Consider the following 20,343-nt stretch of genomic DNA (forward strand, 5'->3'; position numbering starts at 1 on the left):
GAAACTAAAATGGGATATATGGAACTCTGCACTTCTTGCACGATTTTTCTGTAAACCTACAACTGCTCTTTAATATAAGAAAGTGAGCAGCAGGTGTGGATCAAGCAGTTGGGCACCTGCCTATTGCATGGGAGGTCCCAGCTTCAATTACTGGTGCCTTGTAAAAAAGATGAGCAAGATGGCGAGCTGACACAGCGAGCTGGTGCAGCAAGCTGATGCAACAAGCTGATACAATGAGGAGATACAACAAGGAAACACAATGAGAGGCTCAACAAGCAGTGAGCAGCAGTGGCTCAAATTATTATGCACCTCCCTCCTACACAGGAGGTCCCAGGTTTGGTTCCTGGTGCCCCCTAAAAAGAAGATGAGTAGACAGAGAGAACAGACACAGAGAGCACACAACGAACAGAGAGCAGACAGTGAGCACAAACAATGGGGGTAGAGGGAGAAATAAATAAAATAAATCTTTTTAAAAAAAAAAAAGTGGAGGAGGGAATCAGAAGGAACCAGAGGGGTGGCTGTGCGAGAAGGACTCAGTCCAACATTCCTGGATTTGAAGGTGGAAGAAGGGACCACAAGTCAAGGAATGCAAGTGGCCTTTAGAACGCAGAAAAGGCAAGGAAACAGATGTTCTCTTATCATGACTGTTTTTCCTTCTCTTAACCAAGCTGCCGCCCTCACTCCTTGCATGACCTGATCAGCTCCCTTCCTCAACCTGACTACCTTGAAAGACTCTTACCGCTCTGGGACTGCAAGAAACAACTAGCACTGCAGGAAGGGAAAAAAAAGGTATGGGAGGGGTGGAATATAGCTTAGGCCCTAACTATTCTAATGATCAATCTCGTTCCTTAGCTTCCTCTCTTTCCCAGCCCTTACAGAGGCCAGACAGCCTAATTACTGCAAAGGAGAACATTTCCAACCAGGCCGTCCTCATCTCTAAAGGCACCCTCGATTACTCCCTCCCCAATCTTTTCCTTTCTTCCAGGACTTGTCCTCCCACCTATCCCAGGCCAAAACAAAATAGCTGGCTGTCCTTTGTTTCAATGGAGTTGAGTTCTACCCTCCCTCCCCTGCCCTAACCGCCCCTAAAATTAAGTCATCCTTGCTTGTTTGACTTGCTCGGTGCAGTTTTTTTTTCCTAGACACCCCCTAGAACCCCCAGAAAGTCACGGGTCCCGCCCCACACACCTTGATTTTAGGCCATTTAGCCCCATGTCAGGCTTCTGGCCTCCAGGATGTAAGATGATAGATTCGCCCTGGCTGAGGTTCTGGGCCTCGCGAAGTCGGGATTTTTGTCCCCCGCTCCGGGGCTGGAGAAGCGAAGCGACCCGCTCAGGGTCTCCCCCGCTCAGGGAACCGCGTGGCCCCAGCACCAAGCCCGCAGCCGCCTGCGCGCCCCGCGACGTAGCCCCGCATTTCCGCCGGAGCCCTCCAGGGGGCGCGCGCCTGTTCCCACCCAACACAAAAGCGCGCTGTCTCGGGGCGCCAGTCACGCGCCTCGAGGCAGCCAGGGGGCAGCAAAGGCCCAGGCCCGACTGCGCCTGCGCAAGGCCCGCCGAGGCCGGACGGGAAGTGGGCGGGGCCCGCTGAGAGTGACTCGTGGGGCGCGAGAGGAAAAGAGCAGCCGGTGAGGAGGTAAGGACCCGTGGACCTGGGGGGCGAGGGAGCCCGAAACGCGGGGTTGGGGGGCGCTGGAGGGGCTGGGACGGGGGTCGGGTGGGGCCCGGGACGTACTGGACCGAAACGGGGGTGCCGAGAAACCCGAGGGCGCGGAATCGGGGGGCAGGGGCGGCAACGAGGCCGAGGCCAGGGTCAGCTGGGGGTGTGGGGGCGGAATGGAGACGTGGACGCGAGCGCGGGAGCAGCCGGGGCCGAGGAACCCGAGACGGGGCATTGAGGGCTGGCGAGCCACGAGCGCAGATCCGGGGGTCCGCTGGGGGCGTGGCCGAGTCGGGGGCCAGTGGGGCCGAAGGGGCCCGAGAGGTGGCCGCCTCCATTGGCCCCAGGGGCCAGCCCCTCCCCATCCCCAGCAGCATCTGGGCTGCCGCCACCCTCATTCCCAAACCCCAGGGTAAACAAGGCCAGTGTTTTAAGAGTCAGTGCCTGCCCTGCCGCGCATTTCAGCAGACGCGTGTCAGAGATCGCCTCTGAAGGAGGCTGTGTGACCTGGGCAAACCCCTAACCTCTCCGTGCAAGAAGGGAAAAATGGTTCTTGGTGGCAGATATTTTAGTGCAGTTGCCTAAGGTAATGAGCGCACGGCGGTGGACTCCTGGGTTCCTCCTCTGGAGCCTCCCGTGGCATTCCATGTGGCATTCCCTGAGGTCATCTCTACCTCTCCTGCCTCTTGTAGATTTCACTCCTCTCCTCTCCTCTCCTCTCCTTCCTCAGGGAGGTTTGGAAGTGGCAACTTGCCAGGCTTCAGAAGGCTGAGGTTCGAGTCCCAGCTTTGCCCTCTCCTCCCTGTGTGATCTGAGGCCGGTTACGTACCCGCTCTGAACCTGGCCTTACCACCATCTGCTTCTCCCCATGGTGTTGTGAGAGGCCGGCAAAAGACACACCACTTGGAAAGCTGTCAACTTGTGTACACAAGTTCACCGGTAGACTTCCTTGGAGCTGTCTCTGGAAGCCCCTCCTGTCTTTGCCACCTGCCTCTGCTGCCCACTCAGTTCCTTGCAGTAATTTCACTTCCTCTTGGGAAGTCCCAGGCCTCGGGCCTCTGGTTTCCAACCCACACCACCCACTGGTCTGTCTTCTCTGCCACCTGCATGCTTACTGGCTGCCTTTAGTGCCCACTGCACTGTGTTGTACCCCCAAGAGTACAGAGGTCAGCTCTGACCTCGAGGGGCTTATCATCTAATGAGACACATAAGGCAGAGTCAAGGCGAGTGTTGTGGGGCCATATGGTAAGACTCCCCGATGTGAATCCTCCCCCCCCGCCCCCTCAGGGACAAGTTCTGCCACCCCGATGCTGTGACCCTGCCTGTAAACTGGGGAAAATGACAACAAGCTAACCATCCCCCCAGGTGGATGAGAGATTAAACAGAAAGTGCTCAGAGCAGTGACCACACATGCTGGCCCCGGTGGTGCTTACTGATGGGGGGCAGTCTGGGGGGCTGGTCACCGTTGGCCAGACTGCTCAAGGCAGGTGGAGGTAGCAGGCCAGTGTCCTGCCCATCCCACCCCAGTTCCTTGACAGTTTGCACGGCACACACAAGCCCATCACCATGTCCCCCAGATGGGATGACCCTGCACGCAATCCGGCCACCCCTGGTCCTTTCCCCAACCCCACCTCATTCCCAAATTGCCTCGCCCTGCTGCTGCTTGCTAGGTGGCCACCGCATTTGTTCCTGAGGCCCCGTCTCCTCCAGTTGGTCCCAAGAGAACTCATCTCCTGCCATGTCACTGTCGCCTGCCTCCCCTGGCCGTCCCAGGGCAGCCTCTGGTTCCCCCTTCACCACTTGTGTTAGGACTTTATTCCTCTGACCATCTACATGGCTTTCTCTTGAGGTCCTGAGCTCCCGAGGGCAGCATATAAGTATGTTATACATCACAGTTTGATGAGTTGGTTGGAAAAAGGAAGGGCGAGGAAGGAAATTATTTACTTCCTTGACTCCAGCTGAGCCCCAGAGAAGGAAATCCATGTCCCACTTCCTCATCATACCCTTCACCTTAGTCGGGCATTGCAGAAACAAGCCCAATTCATACCCAACAAGCAGGATGGCTCCTGGCAACCCACCTGTATAGCCAGGTTGAACCAGCTGTCCCCTTTGCACATCCTGGCAGTGCCCAGCACGTGGCATCTTCTCTGCTCCTCGTCCCACAAACCCACAGCAGGCAGCCCGCACATGGCCCACGAAACCCTGGCCAGATACCCCACACTCGGGCTGGTGAGACGAGGCCAGCAGTGCTCTAGCAGCAGGGGGGCCACCAACCCTAAGGGAAAAGAAGTCCCTGGCAGCTTGTGGGAAGGGGCTGCAGGCACAGGAACCAGCACCCCAAGGCCAGGAGGCCAGAAAGAGCCACCTTACATCAAGCAGACATCACCAACACGTGGGACTGAAGGGGAAGGGTTTCAAATTCTGCACTTTAAGGGTGGACTTGATTCTATGAGCCAGGCTTCCAGTGTCTTCTTGGGAGGGTCAGCAGAGCCTACGGTGTACTTGGTGTGGGTCCTAATCACCTGTAGAAGCCTGTTTTCCATCCCTCGAGATTTCCGCACCCGTGCGATATTTGTTTGGATGTTTGTAATTGCCTGGGGGGTGGACAGCATTTCCCAAAGCCTGGGCTCCGGGGTTCTGCATTTGCTTGGTGTCAGCTCGGCCTGACCCCGATACCTGTCCCGAAAGCAACAGGAGGGTGATAGGGCCTCTTCCTGCGCTCAGGAGATTTCCAGCTGGCTGGCACATCCACACCATCTTGCCTTTTAATTGACTTAATTTCCAGTCTGCAGCCCTGCTGGTGACCTTGCCTTCTCCCTGTCCAGGTTCCTCCCTCACCCTCTCGTAAGCCCCTCCCGGCCGGTTTCCAGCCTTTTCTGATTTCTCCATTTCACGTGTCCTATCCTTCTGGCCATTAACTGATGAGTGTTGTTGTCCCTCCCGCTGCCACCCTGCTTTGTCATCCTGGGCTTTTACATTCTTCATCTTCTTACGTTTACCTTTTTTTTTTTTTTTAAAGATTTATTTATTTATTTATTTTTCTCCCCTTTTCCCCGCTTCCCTGGTTGTCTGTTTTCTGTGTCTATTTGCTGCGTGTTCGCTGTCCGCTTCTGTTGTCAGCGGCACGGGAATCTGAGTTTCTTTTTGGTGTGTCATCTTGTTGTGTCAGCTCCATGGCAGGATGTCAGCAGGGAAGTGACATGCTCAGATTTGCATGCGAGGAAGTCCTCACTGGCTGCACCCTGGACTTCAGGGAGGCGTGGACGGGGACGGAGGCAGGTCCCGGGAGGGTAGCGTGGAAACGCTCTAGGACTGACTCGGGTCTGGAGGGCTGTGAGTGCTTGGCCTGGCTCGGGGTGGGTGTGTCAGGGCCTCAAGGAGGGTGGGGCAGGTCTGAAGAGGGCTGGCTGGCATTTGGATGGGAGGTTCTGGGCTAGGAGAGGAGAACCGGAGCTCTCCTCTCTGGGGAGGGGAGGAGGGGAGAACAGAGGAGAGAAGTCGGGGTGTGAGTGGGGCGTCCAGGCACCTGGCACCCCTTCCAGGCACGCAAGGAACAGCGTGGAAGAGTAGAGAGCCTCGGACCAGGAATCCCACCTGGATCCTGGCCTCCGTCCTCAGGCGATGTGCTGCCCCTTCCCAAACCTCAGTGGCCCCCCTGTAAAACGGGGTGCAAATCCAGCTCCCAGGAGTGCCACAGGGAGGCGTGGGGCCTGGCAGCCAGGAAGTACTGGACATTCCTGAGGCTATGGGGAAAGGAGAGCCTGTCCACAGCACCTCTCCGTGCCAGGGCTGAGGAAGCCAGAGCAACTCAAACTCAAGACCCTCTCCTCCGAGACAGGAATTCAGAAGGCTGATCCCATCCAAAGCTGGCTAGCCCTCTGCTCCACCCACCCCCAGAGTCCCGCAGACAGATGCCCCTGGGACTCTCGGGTGCCTTCCCGCTTCCCGGTCTGGTCTGTCTCCCAAAGCCTGGGACCGGCCACCTCCTACACATTGGCCCTGCTATTTTCTCCGTCCGGGCTGCAGCCCCAACAGACCTCTCTCCTCCCGTCTGCCCCTCTCCAGGCTCACAGACCTGGTGGCGTCTCTTGCTACCTCAGAGCCCACTATGGCTGCCTCCCCCTGCCATCGCCTGGTGTCCCTCTCCTGCCCGTCCCTGGCCATCCCTCTGCCCAGAGCTGTCTTTCTCTGTTACTTCTCCTTCCAGACCTCCTGCAGCCTCTGCCTCAGAACCATCTCCTGAGGCTACACCTCTGTGTGCCCGCGCAGCCCTCTTGGACTCCTGTTCACCAAAAACAGCAAGCGGGGCAGGCCCTGCTTTATTATTATTTTTAAAATTTCCCTCCACCCCTTGCAGCTTGCTTGTTGTCTGCTCTGTGTCCATTCGTTGCGCACTCTTCTGTGTTTTTTACTTGTCTCCTTTTTTGTTGCGTCACCTTGCTGAGTCGGCTCTCCACAGGTGCGGGCGAGCCTGCCTTCACAAGGAGGCCCTGGGACATGAACCCAGGGCCTCCCATGTGGTAGACGGGAGCCCGGCTGACTGAGCCATAGTTGATTCCCCACCCTGCCTTTTTTATTTAAGAAAAAGTATTTTTAGCATGACAACATATGCAACCTGAAATTCCCATTTTAGTCACTTTCAAGGATCCTGTTCAGTGGCATTATTTATGTTCACAATCTTGTGCTACCATCACCACCGTGTGTCACCAAAACTTTCCATCACCCCAGATAGAAACTGTGCCCTTAAGCAGGAGCTCCCCAGCCCCAGCCCCACCCTGCTCCTGGTGATCACTGCTTTGCTCTCTGTCTCTGTGAGTGTGCTTATTCTTCGTATTTCATTTAAGTGGGGTCGCACAATATTTGTCCCTTTGTGTCTGGTTTATTTTACTCAAATAAGGTTCATCCATATTGTCACATGTATTGGAGCCCCACCTTTTTGACAACTGAATAATATTCTATTATGGGAATAGAACACGTTTTGTTATCCTCTCATCTGCCGGTGGACTCTTGGGTTGGTTCCACCTTTTAGCAGTTGTGAATAAGGCAGCGTCAGACATCGGTGTGCGGATTTCTCTCCAAGTCCCTGCTTTCAGTTCTTTCGGGGATATACCCAGAATCAGAGTTGCCAGGCCATACAGTAATTCTCCGTGTAGCTTTCTGAAGAACCACCAAGCTGCCTTCCACAGCGGCTGCTCCGTTTTCCATTCCCTCCACATCCCTGCCGGCACTTGCTGTTTTCCGTTGTTTTAATGCTCGCCATCCTGGTGGCTGTGAGGTGACCTGTCCCTGTGGTTTCAGGGCACCTCTCACAGGCGCCTGCAGCCTCAGTGCTTGGAGATGGGGGGAAGAAAGCAAGACCCTGCAAGCCGGCCGCCGTGTCTGTGCCAACTTGTCCGTTTCTCCCCAGGGAGAAGACCGCCCGGACCCCGCTCGCCCAGCCCCGCGGCCAGCTCCCCGGGATGCTCTCGGAATGGCTTCCGGAGCCCCATCACAGAGCGGCCAGGCGGCCGGCGGCACGGAGGAGATCCAGGGCTTCCTGGACGCGTTCCTCCAGGACTTCCCGGCCCCCCTGGATCCCGAGAGCCCTTTGCCATGGAAGATCCCCAGCCTAGTCCTGAGCCAGGAGGAGCTGGAGGGTGAGCTGACCGAGCTGCTGATGAGCTTCCTGGGCAGCAGGTAGGACCCGAGCTCCCCCCGAGGGGAGGGGTGGCGCTCTGTCCAGGGCCAGCCGGACCGTTCCTGCTGTTTACTGGACACGGTGCCTGCACGTCCACGCATTCCCTGCGCCGATCCGATAACAGTGCCAAGCGATACAGCCTGTCTGTGCCCCATTTCCTGGATGAGGAGGTGGAGGCATGAGGCCGGGGCATGGCAGGCCAGGCCACAGGCCCAGAGGTGGGTGGTGCTGTCCCCAATTTACAGACAAGGTGCAAGAAGCGAGGCCACCTGTTTACTGGATGGCGGGAGGAGACAAAGCCGCGCGTAGTGGCGCCCAGCGGCCCATGCGGTGTCTCCCCCTGTGCTGACCTTGAGCCTGTCCTCGGAAGAGTGGAGGCCAGGCCCTGCATCCCCCTGGCCACCCCCTCCTGTGCCCTGGAAATGTTCATCCCCGAAAGGCACCTCGGGGTGAGGGCTCCTCTCCCACCCCATCTGCTCAGAAAGCCACAGGCACCTCTGGGTCGAGCCGCCTGACCCAGACTCTGTTACTGTGGGCTGATCTCAGTGTCGCCCAAGTCACCTGCAGGTCCCCTAAGGCCGTGATGTGCCCCGTGGCTTCCCGGCCACATTTGCCTAGCACTGGCCAGTGCCCATCAGTGCCCCGTGCCACTGGCCTTCGTATCTCCCTGCACCGTTGACCACCGAGCACCTCCTCCAGCCCCGACTCCCAGGCAGCCTATGTACTGAGCTCCAGGGCCCAGGGGATCCAGCGCCCGCGCTCGCCTGAGCCATGCACCTGCCTCCCCACAGCAGGGCACCGTCCCTGCGTCCTCGAGGGGCTGCAGCACGTGTCAGGGCTTTGTTGGCCCCTGTTGTCTTGCTTTGAGGAAAATGTTTTAGGGATAGGTGGCGTCAAACAAGGGTCCTCCAGGCGGGAGCGGGGCAGTCGAGGGAGCTCTTGGGGCCTGCCCAGCCTGCCTCCGCAGGGCCGCCGTGGCCGTGTTCTGAAGAGCAGGGAGAGAATCCGGAGAAGGTTCTAGCAGAGGAAAAGTGCCCATCTGAGCACCTAGGGCAGAGAAGCCGTCCCAGGTGGTATAGAGCCCAGGGATGAGCAGGGCTTCCGGGTGGGTGGCACAGACGCCAAGGAGAGGAAGGGGTCCCCGTGGGAGCGTTCCAGGCCTCAGAGAGGGTGGGGGGCAGGGACCCAGGGCGTGGGGGATCAGTGCAGATGGGACAGGGGTGGGAGGCGTGAGGAGGGTGCCAGAGGCTGATCGGCAGGCCAGCCGCCCTTAGTCACGAGCGGGTGGAAAGCCCGAACAAAAGGCAGGGAACAAAGAGGACTTGTTTGGGGTGGAGCGGGGTCCCACAAGGCCCGGGCGGGGCACTGGGGCTGGGCCAGGGTCTGGCCAGAGCCCACGTTGAGTGAGTAACTCGTTAGTTCCCAACAAGGCTGCAGGGAGCAGGGCAGTGATGTGGTGGGAGAGGCCAAGGGTCTCGGGCCCGCCTCAGGGTGGGAGATGAGGGGCTCCCCCCGCTCCCCAGGTGGGGTTGAAAACGTCCCTGTGCGTCTACCTTAAAGCACCTTCGAACGTTGTAGTTTAAAGTCTTACCACTTCCAGCCAGCCTAATGGATTCCTCTTAAGCTACGTTTGTCCTTTTCTAGCGTTCTCTCTTAGGCACGCACAGACACGGGCATTCATAAGCATAATCCCGGCACTGGCGCCTATGACACCCGAGGTTTGGCCCCTCCTTTCGTGTCTTGACCGTCCTGTGCTGTCCACAGGCAGCCCTGGTGTGCGGGGCTGGTTCACGGACCTCCCCGTGCTCCCCACCCGCCCTGCGCTCTGCCTGGGACCCCGAGCGTGCGGGGCCCCGCTCTCCCTCAGATTCTAAGTCGTGTCTTCTGCGGAGTCCCTGACTTCCGGGGCGTGGTGCCACCGGGTCCTGGCTCCCCTCTCATACTCCCTGTTTTGCTGTCACGTCTCCCCGGCCTTGTACCACACTGGTTTACGTGCATCTCTCATCTCTGCCGCTAGACCGTCAACTCCTTGGAGACCCCAGGTCACGGCACCAGGGCCTCGCACGCATTTCAGCTCATTTGCTGGGGAGTCTTCTAGATGTTTTTAGGAGCACCTCCCTGGAAGGGACCAGAGATGGAGCTGATTCGGTGCCTTTGACATCACAGATTCTCGGTTCCAAGCCTGAGGGCGGGTCCCGTGGATGTATCCCCGGCGATGAGGTGGGAGGGGTGGTCCCAGAGGCAGGATGCGGGTGGCCCTCAGCCAGGCATTGTCTGGGTCCGGGTGCCGGAAGCCACCTCCCTGCCCCCAGCAGCGGCGGGCAAGCCAGGAAGCCACAGCGTGACCTCCCTGTGGTAGAAAAGGAAACCCAGCGGTTGTCAGGAAATCCCCTCCCGCCCCGGAGGAACCCATTTCTCATGTCCTGACCGGTTGTCCTTAAGAGCCCATTCCAGGGGCGTCTCCCCCTGAGTCACCTGCATGTTTTAAAAAAAACCACTAAGTCATCCTGGTAGACTCCTGAGACCAATGGACATGCCACAGAGGACGCCCAGCCCCTGCAGGGTCTCCAGCCCACCCGGGCCTCTGCCCTCAGGAGAAAGCCGGGCACATCAGCTCAGCCAAGAACCCCTGGATTTGCTCGGGCCCTGGGGACAGCACTGAGGGCACATATGTGGGGAGGCAGGTTCTGGGGGGTCAGGCTCTGGCCTAGAGGGTGGAGGTGCACCAAGAGAAGTGACTCCTGCCCAGGAGGGTCAGGGAAGGCTTCCTGGTGGCAGCGGCACCAGGCACTGAAACTTGAGGCCCACCTCAGAATTCCCAGTAGTCTCGGCCACCGGCTTCCTTCTTGGCCACAGCCGGGCTCCCTTTCCATCCCCTGAGCTGCCCTTCCTTCCTTCCCTCCACACAGCCAAGGTGCTGAAGGGCTTCCTCCCGAGCCTCCGTCTCCACCCCTTGATTCACTTTGGGCCTGCAGCGGCCTCCTTCCCTGCAGCTCTGGCCCACCTCACCGGCGACCCCCGAGGACAAACGAGTCTGCGTGGCCTGGCAGCAAAGTTGGAAACCGCTGACCACATCTAACTTCCTGAAACTGTTTCCTCTTCACTGTCGAGTTCGCCCCTTTTCTCTAAGTGTCCTTCCCCAGCTTCTCCCGGCCCCTCTGCCCTCCTCCCCTCTCCCGGGTGGCCCTTCCTGGGCGAGCTCGCTCACCCCCAGGCCAGGCGTCCCCTGGTGGGGGGGGCCCAGCTCGCCTGCATGCGCTTGCCAGTGCCTCCCAGGCCTCGGGGCGGTCGGTGAGGCCGAGACTTGCTGGGGAATCAGCCCCTGCCCTTCCCTCTCTGCAACTGCCTGGTTCATTTCCTGCGCCACATTTCCTGATGCTCAGGCAGGAGCTTCGGGGCCATCTCCGCTCCCCTTCTCTTCATGCCCTGACCAGGCGGATGTTTCACCTGTCTTCCCTGTGGTGCTGTGCTCCACAGCCCCCTCCCCGTCCATCGCCTGACCCGCTCCTAGCTCGGGCCAGCTGTGGCCTTTCCCCCGGACCGTTGGCATCGCCGCCCACTGTGGTTCACCCCAGCCCACCCCCCACACCGAGGCCAGAGAGGCCCAGACGCCTGCTCCAGCTGTGCCATGTCCTGCTTTAAAGAGTCGGTGGCCCCGATGCTGTAAAGCTTGGCCCCCCCGACCTGTGATCCTCCCCCCAAACGCCCCTCTCATCAGGTGCCCCGAGCACCCGGGGCCCCTGGGGGCCACACACTTCCATTGCCCGACTCGGCCTCCCCAACCCCCAGGGGCTCCACAGCCACTGTCCGTCCCTCTTCCTCCTGTAGCCCGGCAGGACAGGAGCTGTCCTCAGACTGGATTTCAGGTGGCTTGTCTGGCCAGTCCCCAAGGCCTGGCGGACACAGGCACACTTTTTGTGACCTCCCCTCCGCAGGTGGCCCCAGGCACGTACCAGTTAGCACTTGTGTGGGTGTGCACCCTTGTCGCATAGTCGCATAGTTAGCCGCAGCCTGCTGCTGCATCTTGTGAGTGACCCGACTGGGCTTGTGCAGGCCTGCGGCAGGGGCAGGCGGACATCACGACCTCCACAGGGTCGCCCGGGGCGGAGAGGGGCAGGGGTCTCCGTCGGAGCGTCTGGGCGGACAACCCACACAAGGCGGAGTGCTGAGCATTGGCCCAGGCCGAGGCAGCACACCTTCACCTGTCCCTCTCCACCCCTGCCCCATCCCCAGGAACGCCCCGCCAGCACTCATACCGTCCTTGACCCATGCAGCCGTCTCCCAGCTGCTACAGAAGGACCTTTCTGAGTTCAAGAAGCCACCCGGTCCGGAAGAGGAGGAGGATGAGGAAGAGGAGAAGGAACCCGTGACCTGTGAGTTCTCCCTCCAGGTGGCTCCCGGTGGCACAGCCAGCAGCACAGTCACCAGGCCTTCCCCTCTTTATGCCTCTTTTTTTTTTTTTTTTAAGATTTATTTTTATTTGTTTATTCCCTCCCCCTTATTGTTTTGCACTTGCTGTCTTGCTCATCTTCTCCAGGAAGCACCGGAAACCAAACCTGGGACCTCCCGTGTGGTAGGCGGGAGCTCAATCACTTGAGGCACAACCGCGTCCCTTCTTTGTGCCATTTTAATAGTGGGAAGGTGAAGTCATGGGGAACAGGCTGAGGAGGGTTGTGGCGGGGGCTTGCTCACAACGGGGTGGGAGAATCCAGGTGCTGGGAAAGCATTAACACCCTGGCACGAAGACAGCAAGGGGGTGGCTCTCTGCCATCGTTGGCTGCATGGCTGCTTTTCAGACAACTTTGCTGTGTGACATTGGGCACCAGGCACCCCCTGTGTTCCGTCTCACCAAGTTGCAGAATAGCCCAGGAAATGAACACTGCTTGTCCCATCTTCCAGGCAGGGAAACTGAGGCACTCACAGCCAAGGGCCCTCTCTGTCCCACCTCAGTCAGTGCCCACCAGGACTGGCGAGGGCAGGGGTGAGACCTGTCAGCGGGTCCACAGCTGGCGGCATCACAGTGCAGGCGATAGAAAGCTCCAGATCTCAGGCCTCTTCGCCTCCACTGGCCCAGGTTGGAGCCAAGGAGATGCTCCAGGCCGTTGAAAGGGCAGCATTCAGTGACATCCGAGAGGCTGCCTGGTCCAGGGTTCATGGGGGGTCACCGAGGCCTGGCCAGATCAGGGACCCCCCTACCTGCAGGACAGTGCCCAGACAGCCCAGCTGCCTGGCCAGATGGACCCAGAAACGCAGAGAAAGCGCCCCGAAACCTGCATGGCCATGGGGCAGAGGTGTTCTTTGTTTGATGGATCCAACCATAGAAGAGTAGGCCTCTTGTTTTCTATATTTTTCTTTCTTTTTCTGAGTTTTTGTTTTATTTTTCTTTATGTTTTTAAAAATAAACCTTTATTAAAGTATTTCATACATGAGCATACATAAACAATAAATGTCTATGAAAGTTGTGAACTTACAAAACAAGCGTGCAGGGAGTGGTTGTGGGTTGAGTGTCTGCTTCCCATGTGCAAGGTCCCAGGTTCAATCCCCAGTACCTCCTAAAAAACAAATAGATGAATGTAGCCCAGTGGTTTAGTGCCTGTTTCCCATGTATGAGATCCTGGGTTCAAGCTCCAGTACCTCCTAAAAAAAAGGGTTGAGGGGCTCCCATTTAAGTTTTTTTATTTTTTAAGTAATTTCAAATTGACAGGACAGTTGTAAAAATAATACAGAGCCCATGCAGAGAACTCCATCATGCACCCCACCTCTCCATATAGCCAGATCCATTGGTTTTAATGTTTTCCCACATTTGCTGTACCACTCTCCATCCCTCTACCCAACATTTGGTGTATCGTTCTCTCTTCATCCATCAGTCCATTTATCTGAAGCCTGACCGTTTGAGAAGAGGTTGTATGAATAATGTTCCTTGAACTCACACCGTATCCATGTATATTTCTTAAGCAAAAAGATAATCACTTATACATCTTCTTAGGTAGTTGTCAAGTTCAAACACTTTAACCTTGATCTAAGGCTTTATGTCTATATTCCAGTTTTGTACATACCAATGTTGTCCTTTGGTGCCTTTTCTCCTCCGTTACTAGAGTTCATCCAGGACCATGTGTTGCATTTAATTGTCATCTCTACAGTTGCTCATTTTCCCCCAAAGCAATTTTTTTAAATTTTATTTTACTTACTATTCCAATTCCCTCTTGTTGTTTGCACTCACTGTCTGCTCATCTTCTGTTTAGGAGGCACTGGGACCTCCCATGTGGGAGAGAGGCGCTCAGTCGCTTGAGCCACCTCAGCTCCCTGGTTTATTGTGTCTCTCATTGTCTTCCCTCTTTATATCTCTTTGTTGCGCTGTCTTGTTGTGTCAGCTCACTGCGCCTACCTGTCATGCCAGCTTGCCTTCTCCAGGAGGCCCTAGAAACTAAACCTGGGACCTCCCATGTGGTAGGCAGGAGCTCAGTCACTTGAGCCACATCAGCTTCCCACAGTTCATTTTTGTCATTCCTTCTGAGTGTGTGTTGGAGAGCTGTGGGTGTGTGGGGCCCTGCGCAGGCCCAGGCTTGTATCAGGCAGCATTACCCAGTGTCTCCTCCATGAAAGGTGCAGCCCAGGTCCCAGGCAGGGGCAACGGAATTTAGAGACCCCCCTCGTCGAGTCCCTGACCATCGTGGGGTGTCACATGCTGCGGGGGACATGCCAAGGGGCTGGGTGCTCGGCTTGTCGCTGAAAGGCCTCTCCCGCCAACAGTTCGCCATCTGGGCCCCCTGGGCAGTGGAAGCCTTAGCAGAGTTTTCCTTTCTTTGTTGTTTCCTCTCTCATTATTGTTCCTTGAAGCTCAGAATCAGTGCATGCACTGAGGAAAAAGCCAGGAGCAAGGCGGGAAGATTGGTTGGTGGGGGAAGAAGAGAGGAGAAAATTACACCAAGCTTTCAGCCTCAGGCTGCGGTGCCAGGCTTTCCCCCTTCCCCTCCCCGCCAGTCCCCTCGGAGCCCAGGTCTGCCTCCGAGCCACTGGGCTTCCCGGAGCCCCAGGCAGACAGCCCCCTCTCCACATAGCGGGCAGCCACTGCTCCCTGCACAGCCAGCAGGCCTCGGGCGCGGGGACCGCCGCCCCTTCACCAGGCTCCACAGCCCCACGGGCAGCACCCCCCCACACCCCCACCCGTCAAGGCAGGGAATCGGTGTCACCTGCTGGTGGGAAGGAATACTGCCCCGGCTGCCTCGGCTTCCTGCCAGCGCGCGGGGTCACCTGCAGGCCTGTGAGGTGGGAGGGGGCTGTGTGGGAAGGAAGCCGAGGCCTGCGCTCTACTGCCGGGGAGCTGCTCTGTCCAAGGCTGGCAGGCCTCATGCGCCAAGCAGAAGGTAGCCAGGTTTGTCCTGAATCCGTTTTCCACATCTCATCACGGGGGTGGGGGGAGTTAGAATCATTGGCCAAAGGGCAAAAGAGTGTGGCCCAGACCACTGTATGCCCCAGCCAGGTCCAGCCACCAGGCAGTCCCTCCCCAGTACTTGTTACTCTCAGAACAGAATTCCAGAAGCAGTCTGGGCCCCTCACCTGGAAAGGAGGCATCTCTGGGAAGCAGCACGCGCCGTCCTGGCTGGCACACCTCTCCCGGTTGCCTGTAGTGCTGCTGCTTTAATTGCCTTTAGCTTGAGCAGAGGCTCAAACTCAAACACACGAATGGGTCAACAGCAGTGTGGCCTGAAGCGAGAGAGCAATGGGGGTGAGCGGCCTTCATTTTAGGCCCGAGAAGAGCACAGAGCCAGCAGTTTCCAGAGAGACAGATGGTGTCAGCTGCTGGCCCCAGCAGTCATTTGCGCACCTGCCGAGACAGAGGGAAGGGGCCTTCTGACTGGTGGGGTGTCCCTGGAGCCCAGTGGATGCAGAGCTGTCTTCACGGAGTCAGGCCTTCTGACAGAGGTTCTTGGGGGCCCCCTGCACCCTCAGCCCTTCAGGCTGGATTACCCCCCGTTCTTGAATGAACCCCAGGTCTGAGGTGCAGTGATGGCAGCAGCTGGGCCAACCTTGGGGCAGGGGCTCCCCTCGGCCTTCCGGGCCTACAAGTCCACAGAAGCCTCCTTCCTCTGTAGTCACCCCAGGCCTGGGCCCTTCTCATTTCCTTCTGCAGCCACTGCTTCAGGGCAGGAGCTGCCCCTTCCCTTCGCTCCCCATGTCCTCGGGGTGCAGCCCACGACGCTCTTCAGAGTCTGTCCTGGTTCCAGTTTCTCGAACTTGAGTCCCTCCGCCCCTCCGCCCCATACCTGCCCTCCACCCTGCACCAGCAGGAGCCAAGGTGGGCTTCCTGGACTGGAAGGCAGAGTGCCCGAAGGTTCCTTTGGCTGTTCCTTGTTGGTTTGTTTTGGTTTATTTTAGAAGGTTCCAGGGACTGAACCCAGAACCTCACACTTGCCAGTCAGGCACTCAGCCACTGAGCTACAGCCACTCTCCAATGAGAGTGGTTTGTTGTTGTTTTTCATTGGTTTTGTTTTTTGTTTTTAGGGGGTACCAGGGAAGCAGGTGCTCAACCACTTGAGCTACATCTGCTCCCCTGATCCTTCTTTAGAAGCAGGGCCCAGGTGGGGTTTGTCCTGTTGTTTTTCAGTCGGTGTGGTGGAGGCGTTATCTATTGCTGCAAGACAAATTGCCCCCATCACTCAGCGCCTTTAAACAACAACCATTTGTTATCCCCCAGTTTCTAGAGGTCAGGACTTGGAGAGCAGCCGAGCTGGGTGGTTCTGACTGGTTCTCTGGGGGCTGCTGTCACACGAAGGCCGGGCCAGGGCCAGAGGAGCCGCTTCTGAGAGGACACCCCACCCAGCTGTGGGCAGGGGTCTCAGCCACCCACTCATGGGCACTTCCACGTGGCCACCCATGTGGCCTCACCACACCTGGCCTGCCCAGCCAGGGATCCGAGACAGTGTCCGAACCTCCTGCTTCATTCTAGTCATTCGAAGCAACTCACCAAGCCCCACACTCATGGAGAGGGCCATTAGGAAGAAAGCAAAGAATTTATTGGTCACATTTTGCCATCATCATGTGGGGCCCAACACATGTAATGGGAAATTGGGAAAGCACCAAAAAAGAAAAGTGCAGTTAAAAAAAAATAACCCCTCATAGAACACCCACTGCTGATTTTTTTTTTCTGGGTCCAAGTGGATGGAGTTTTCTGCATATACTTGTGATCGAGCTTACATACAATTTATTCTCCTCCTTTTTTCACTTAATACCATGACATAAACGCATTTTGCATGCTTGTAAACTCTCAACTTTTTAAAAAAATCTTTTTTTTTTTTTTTACATATATTCAACTTCTGGGTTGATTTTCCTACTTCAGTCATTTTAATTTTTTTTTTTAAGGCAGTGTTTTTCAAAGAGGTGCTGATGCAAAGTACCAGCAATCTGTTGGTTTTTATAAAGGGTATTTATTTGGGGTAAAAGCTTACAGTTACAAGGCCCTGAAGAGTCCAACTCAAGGTTACTTCCTTTCGTAACTGTTGCCATGTGTTGAAGCAAGATGGCGGGGGACGTCGGCAAGGGTTCAGCCTTCCTCTTCTCTCTTACGTCCATGGGCCCAGCTTCTTCTGATCTCAGCTGTAGGTTGGCATAGGACTAATCTCTCTTCCTGGGGCTCATTTCTTTCCAGGCTCAGCTGCTCTGCTCGCTTCACAAGGTCAGCTGTAGACTCTCAGGCAAATGGCTCATCTCTTCCTGGGGCCTCTGCTATGTCTATGGAGCTGTCTCTCTTTCTCTGTGTATTTTTTCTGTGTATCTACTCCTGTCTCCTTAATTGAGTGTCCATTTATATAGCCCACCAAGGGGCGGGGACTCAACCCTGTACATCCTGATGATGTGTTCAAATCAAAGCCCTAATCTTGATTTAATCAGATAAATATAAAGCCTTTGAATTTTCTACAGTCGAAGGGTATCATGCCCAGAGGAACAGACCAGTGTACAAACACAATATCTCTTTTTGACATTCATAAATAATGTCAAACCTGCCACAGATGGTAGCAGGGATTGAACCTGTGACCTCATACAGGAGAAGCAGGTGCTCAACCACTGAGCTTCATCCACTCTCCTGTCAACATTTTTTATATGACCCTGAGGTTATTGTTTTTTTATTTCAACTTGTTATTTTGAGATCATTTTTTATTCACATGCAGCTGTAAGAAATAATAGAATTCTCTTGTACCCATTACCCAGTTTCCCTCGATGATGTCTTTGCAAGATTGTAGTACAATGTCACATTGGGATATCAGAGTTGGCACTATTATGGTACAGAACAGTCCAGGGCCAGAAGGAGCCCTCCTGTTCTCTTTTATAAGCCCCCAACCTCCCTTCCGCCCACACCCCCATGCCAAACCTTTGGCACCCACCAGTCCTCCATTTCTATAATTTTGCTTCTTCAAGAAGTTTTTGGAAATAGAATCACACCACTTGTGACGTTTTGGAATTGGTTTTTGGGGGTCATGTTTCCACGTGTTGTTCCCTTTTTCGTTGCGGAGTTGGATTCTGTGGTCTGGACGCGCCGTTTGTTTAGCCAGTCATCTGCTGGAGGGCATCTGGGGTGATTCCAGTTTGGGGCTATTCCAAATAAAGCAGCCGTGAGCACTCGTGGACAGGTTTCTGTGTGCACCTAAGTCTGCATTTCTCTGAGATGAATGCCCAGGAGGGCAAGTACTGGGCCATACGGAAGGTGCCTGTTCAGTTGCAAAGACCATTTGTGAACAGCAGAGCTTAAATCTTGATCAAGATAATTTGCTTCTCCTTCCTCTCTCCTTGGCTACATAATTGTTTCTCATCAGGGCACAATCAGAGAGAATCCTGCACTTGACACTTAGGTGACTTCGCCTCTCCCATTACTTCCTGAGAGGGGTTCCAGCAAGTGGAACTTCTTGCTGTGGGAGAGGCTCTTGGTATATGTAGCCAAACACCATGTTTCTTTTTTTAAGGCGGTACCAGGGATTGAAGCGGGGACCTCATACATGGGAAGCAAGTGCTCAGCTACTGAGCCACACCTGCTCTGCCAGGCACCATCTTTCTAATGGCCGATGACGGGTTGGTCGTGCCTAGCAAATTGGGTCGGTGCATTCAGAGACATGCTGGGAGGGGGCTGCGGACAGCCGGGCTGGGCCGATGCAAGTTTGTGACCAGGACTTTCTGGGAAACCCTGGGGAGCCGGGGGGCAGTGAAGGAAGCCTCAGCTGGCTCGGGGGGAGCACTCACTAATGGCTTCTCCGTCACACCCAGCAGTGCTGGATGCCAGGGGTGTGGCACAGAGTCTCTTCACCCAGCTCTGGGAAGTGTGCAGCCAGTGGCAGAAGCAGGTGCCACCGGAGGCCCGGGCCCCCCAGCGGCAGTGGCTGGTCTCCACGCACGCCATTCGGAACATGCGCCGCAAGATGGAGGACCGGCACGTGGTCCTGCCTGCGTTCAACCAGCTCTTCGGCCTGTCTGTGAGTGCTCCACCCGCAGGGCCCTGGGCAGCGTCCTGATGCCCGTTCTCCGCGGTGGCATAGCATTTGGGGGATTTGGTTGACTCCATTCTATTGGGGGCACCCCTGGATTCTGGGAAGAGCCGCCCGCCAGTGCCCAAGTGCCAGGCGACTCACAGGACACTTCCCAGGCAGGGTTGGGGACCTGCGTCATCGTCCCAGAGCATCAGGGCCAGGGCAGCCACCCAGCCCCTGTTCTCCAGGCTGAGAAAAGGGAACGGTTTGCCTGAGTCTGTCCCCGATGCCACGTTCACCCCCGACTGAACGCGGAGCCCTGCTCTTTCGTGCCCTGGCGGCTCCCGGCTGCCCACTGCAGATGGGGACGCCAGGGCCCAAAGGGCTGCCCTTCTCCAAGATCACACAGCCCAGCCAGGTCGACCTGCGAACAAAGGCCAGGCTGGTCCTTCCAGACCCCACGCCTCTAGGGCAGCCTCCTAGTGTCCTGCTCCTGTCCTTGCCTGGTCCCACGCCCCCAGTGAGAGCTGCAGCCAGGCGCGAGGCTGCAGCCCTGGGACCCCTACTGCAATCCCCCCAGGACTCAGTGGACCGCGCCTACTTTGCTGTGTTTGATGGCCATGGAGGTGTGGATGCCGTGAGGTACGCTGCTGCCCACGTGCACGTCCACACCGCGCGCCGGCCGGAGCTGCCCGCAGAGCCCGCAGTAGCCCTCCAGGAGGCCTTCTGGCACACCGACGAGCTGTTCCTCCGCAAAGCCAGGCGCGAGGTGAGGACTGGCGGCTGGGCCTTGGGTGAGGTCAGGGGGCCCACGAGACCCTCCTCAAACACTGCTGCCACCGTGCTGCTTCTCTTCCTCCAGGGAAGGGGCTCACTTCCCATTTGATGCAAAGCGGCACAGGGCTCACCTCTCACCCCTCTCGGCCCCTCAGCCACCTGTTCCTGCCTCGCTGCAGGAGGTGCGAGGGTGGCGCCGGGAGGGCAGCCCCAGCTCCAGCTGGCCTCCCGGGCAGGGCCTGGGCAGGCTTCTGCTGTCTGCTGGGAACTCTCTGCCCTTGGGAGCTGTACCCACTTAGGGAAGAAAGCAGCAGCATCCCGGGCCCCTCCTGTGCGAACTTACCTGAGTCCATTTCATCCCTCCTGAACCTCACCTGAGCCTGTGCTGCAGAACTTCATCCGTAGATAGAAACGTCCTCATTTTAGACATCGGGAAGCCCAGGCCCAGAGCTTCAAAGCCCCGCCCAGCTTCTCCCGGCTCATGGGGCAGAAGCCACTCCAACTAGGCGTGGCCTGCAGGCCCTGGGAAGGGGGCACTGTCACCACCCGCCCTGCCAGCAGAGCCAGGCTCTGTCTCTTCACAGACGCACAGCGTCCAGAAGCGTGAGGCGGGGCCCCTGGGAAGCAGCCCATCCCGGCACTCTGGCCGCTGCCACTCAAGGAGGTGAAGCCCTGGGCTTGAGGCTGCCACTCAGGCTGAAAGTAGATTCTCTTGAAGCAGTTGTTCAGTTTAGGTTTCTTATGTAACTTTAACGAGGCATAACTGACATATAAACA

The 20,343-nt window shown here is 56.9% G+C and overlaps 1 protein-coding gene across 2 annotated transcripts in view; it reads left to right on the top strand.

Annotated features, from left to right (window-relative positions):
- The first annotated feature begins 1,543 nt into the window (after positions 1–1,543).
- PPM1F (protein phosphatase, Mg2+/Mn2+ dependent 1F) overlaps positions 1,544–20,343 on the top strand; it is a 28,363-nt gene continuing 9,563 nt past the window's right edge. Inside the window, exons 1-5 of one of the 2 annotated variants that reach the window (XM_004466430.4) lie at positions 1,544–1,635; positions 7,067–7,335; positions 11,570–11,709; positions 18,593–18,795; positions 19,370–19,558. In XM_004466430.4, the coding sequence (XP_004466487.1) occupies positions 7,130–7,335; positions 11,570–11,709; positions 18,593–18,795; positions 19,370–19,558 (738 nt within the window). In that variant the 5' untranslated portion in view covers positions 1,544–1,635; positions 7,067–7,129. Of the gene's footprint in view, positions 1,636–7,066; positions 7,336–11,569; positions 11,710–18,589; positions 18,796–19,369; positions 19,559–20,343 lie in introns of both variants that reach the window. The other variant, XM_004466429.3, reaches the window with a different exon arrangement.

Source organism: Dasypus novemcinctus, chromosome 19 (assembly GCF_030445035.2).
Source record: "Dasypus novemcinctus isolate mDasNov1 chromosome 19, mDasNov1.1.hap2, whole genome shotgun sequence".
Lineage (NCBI taxonomy): Eukaryota > Metazoa > Chordata > Mammalia > Cingulata > Dasypodidae > Dasypus > Dasypus novemcinctus.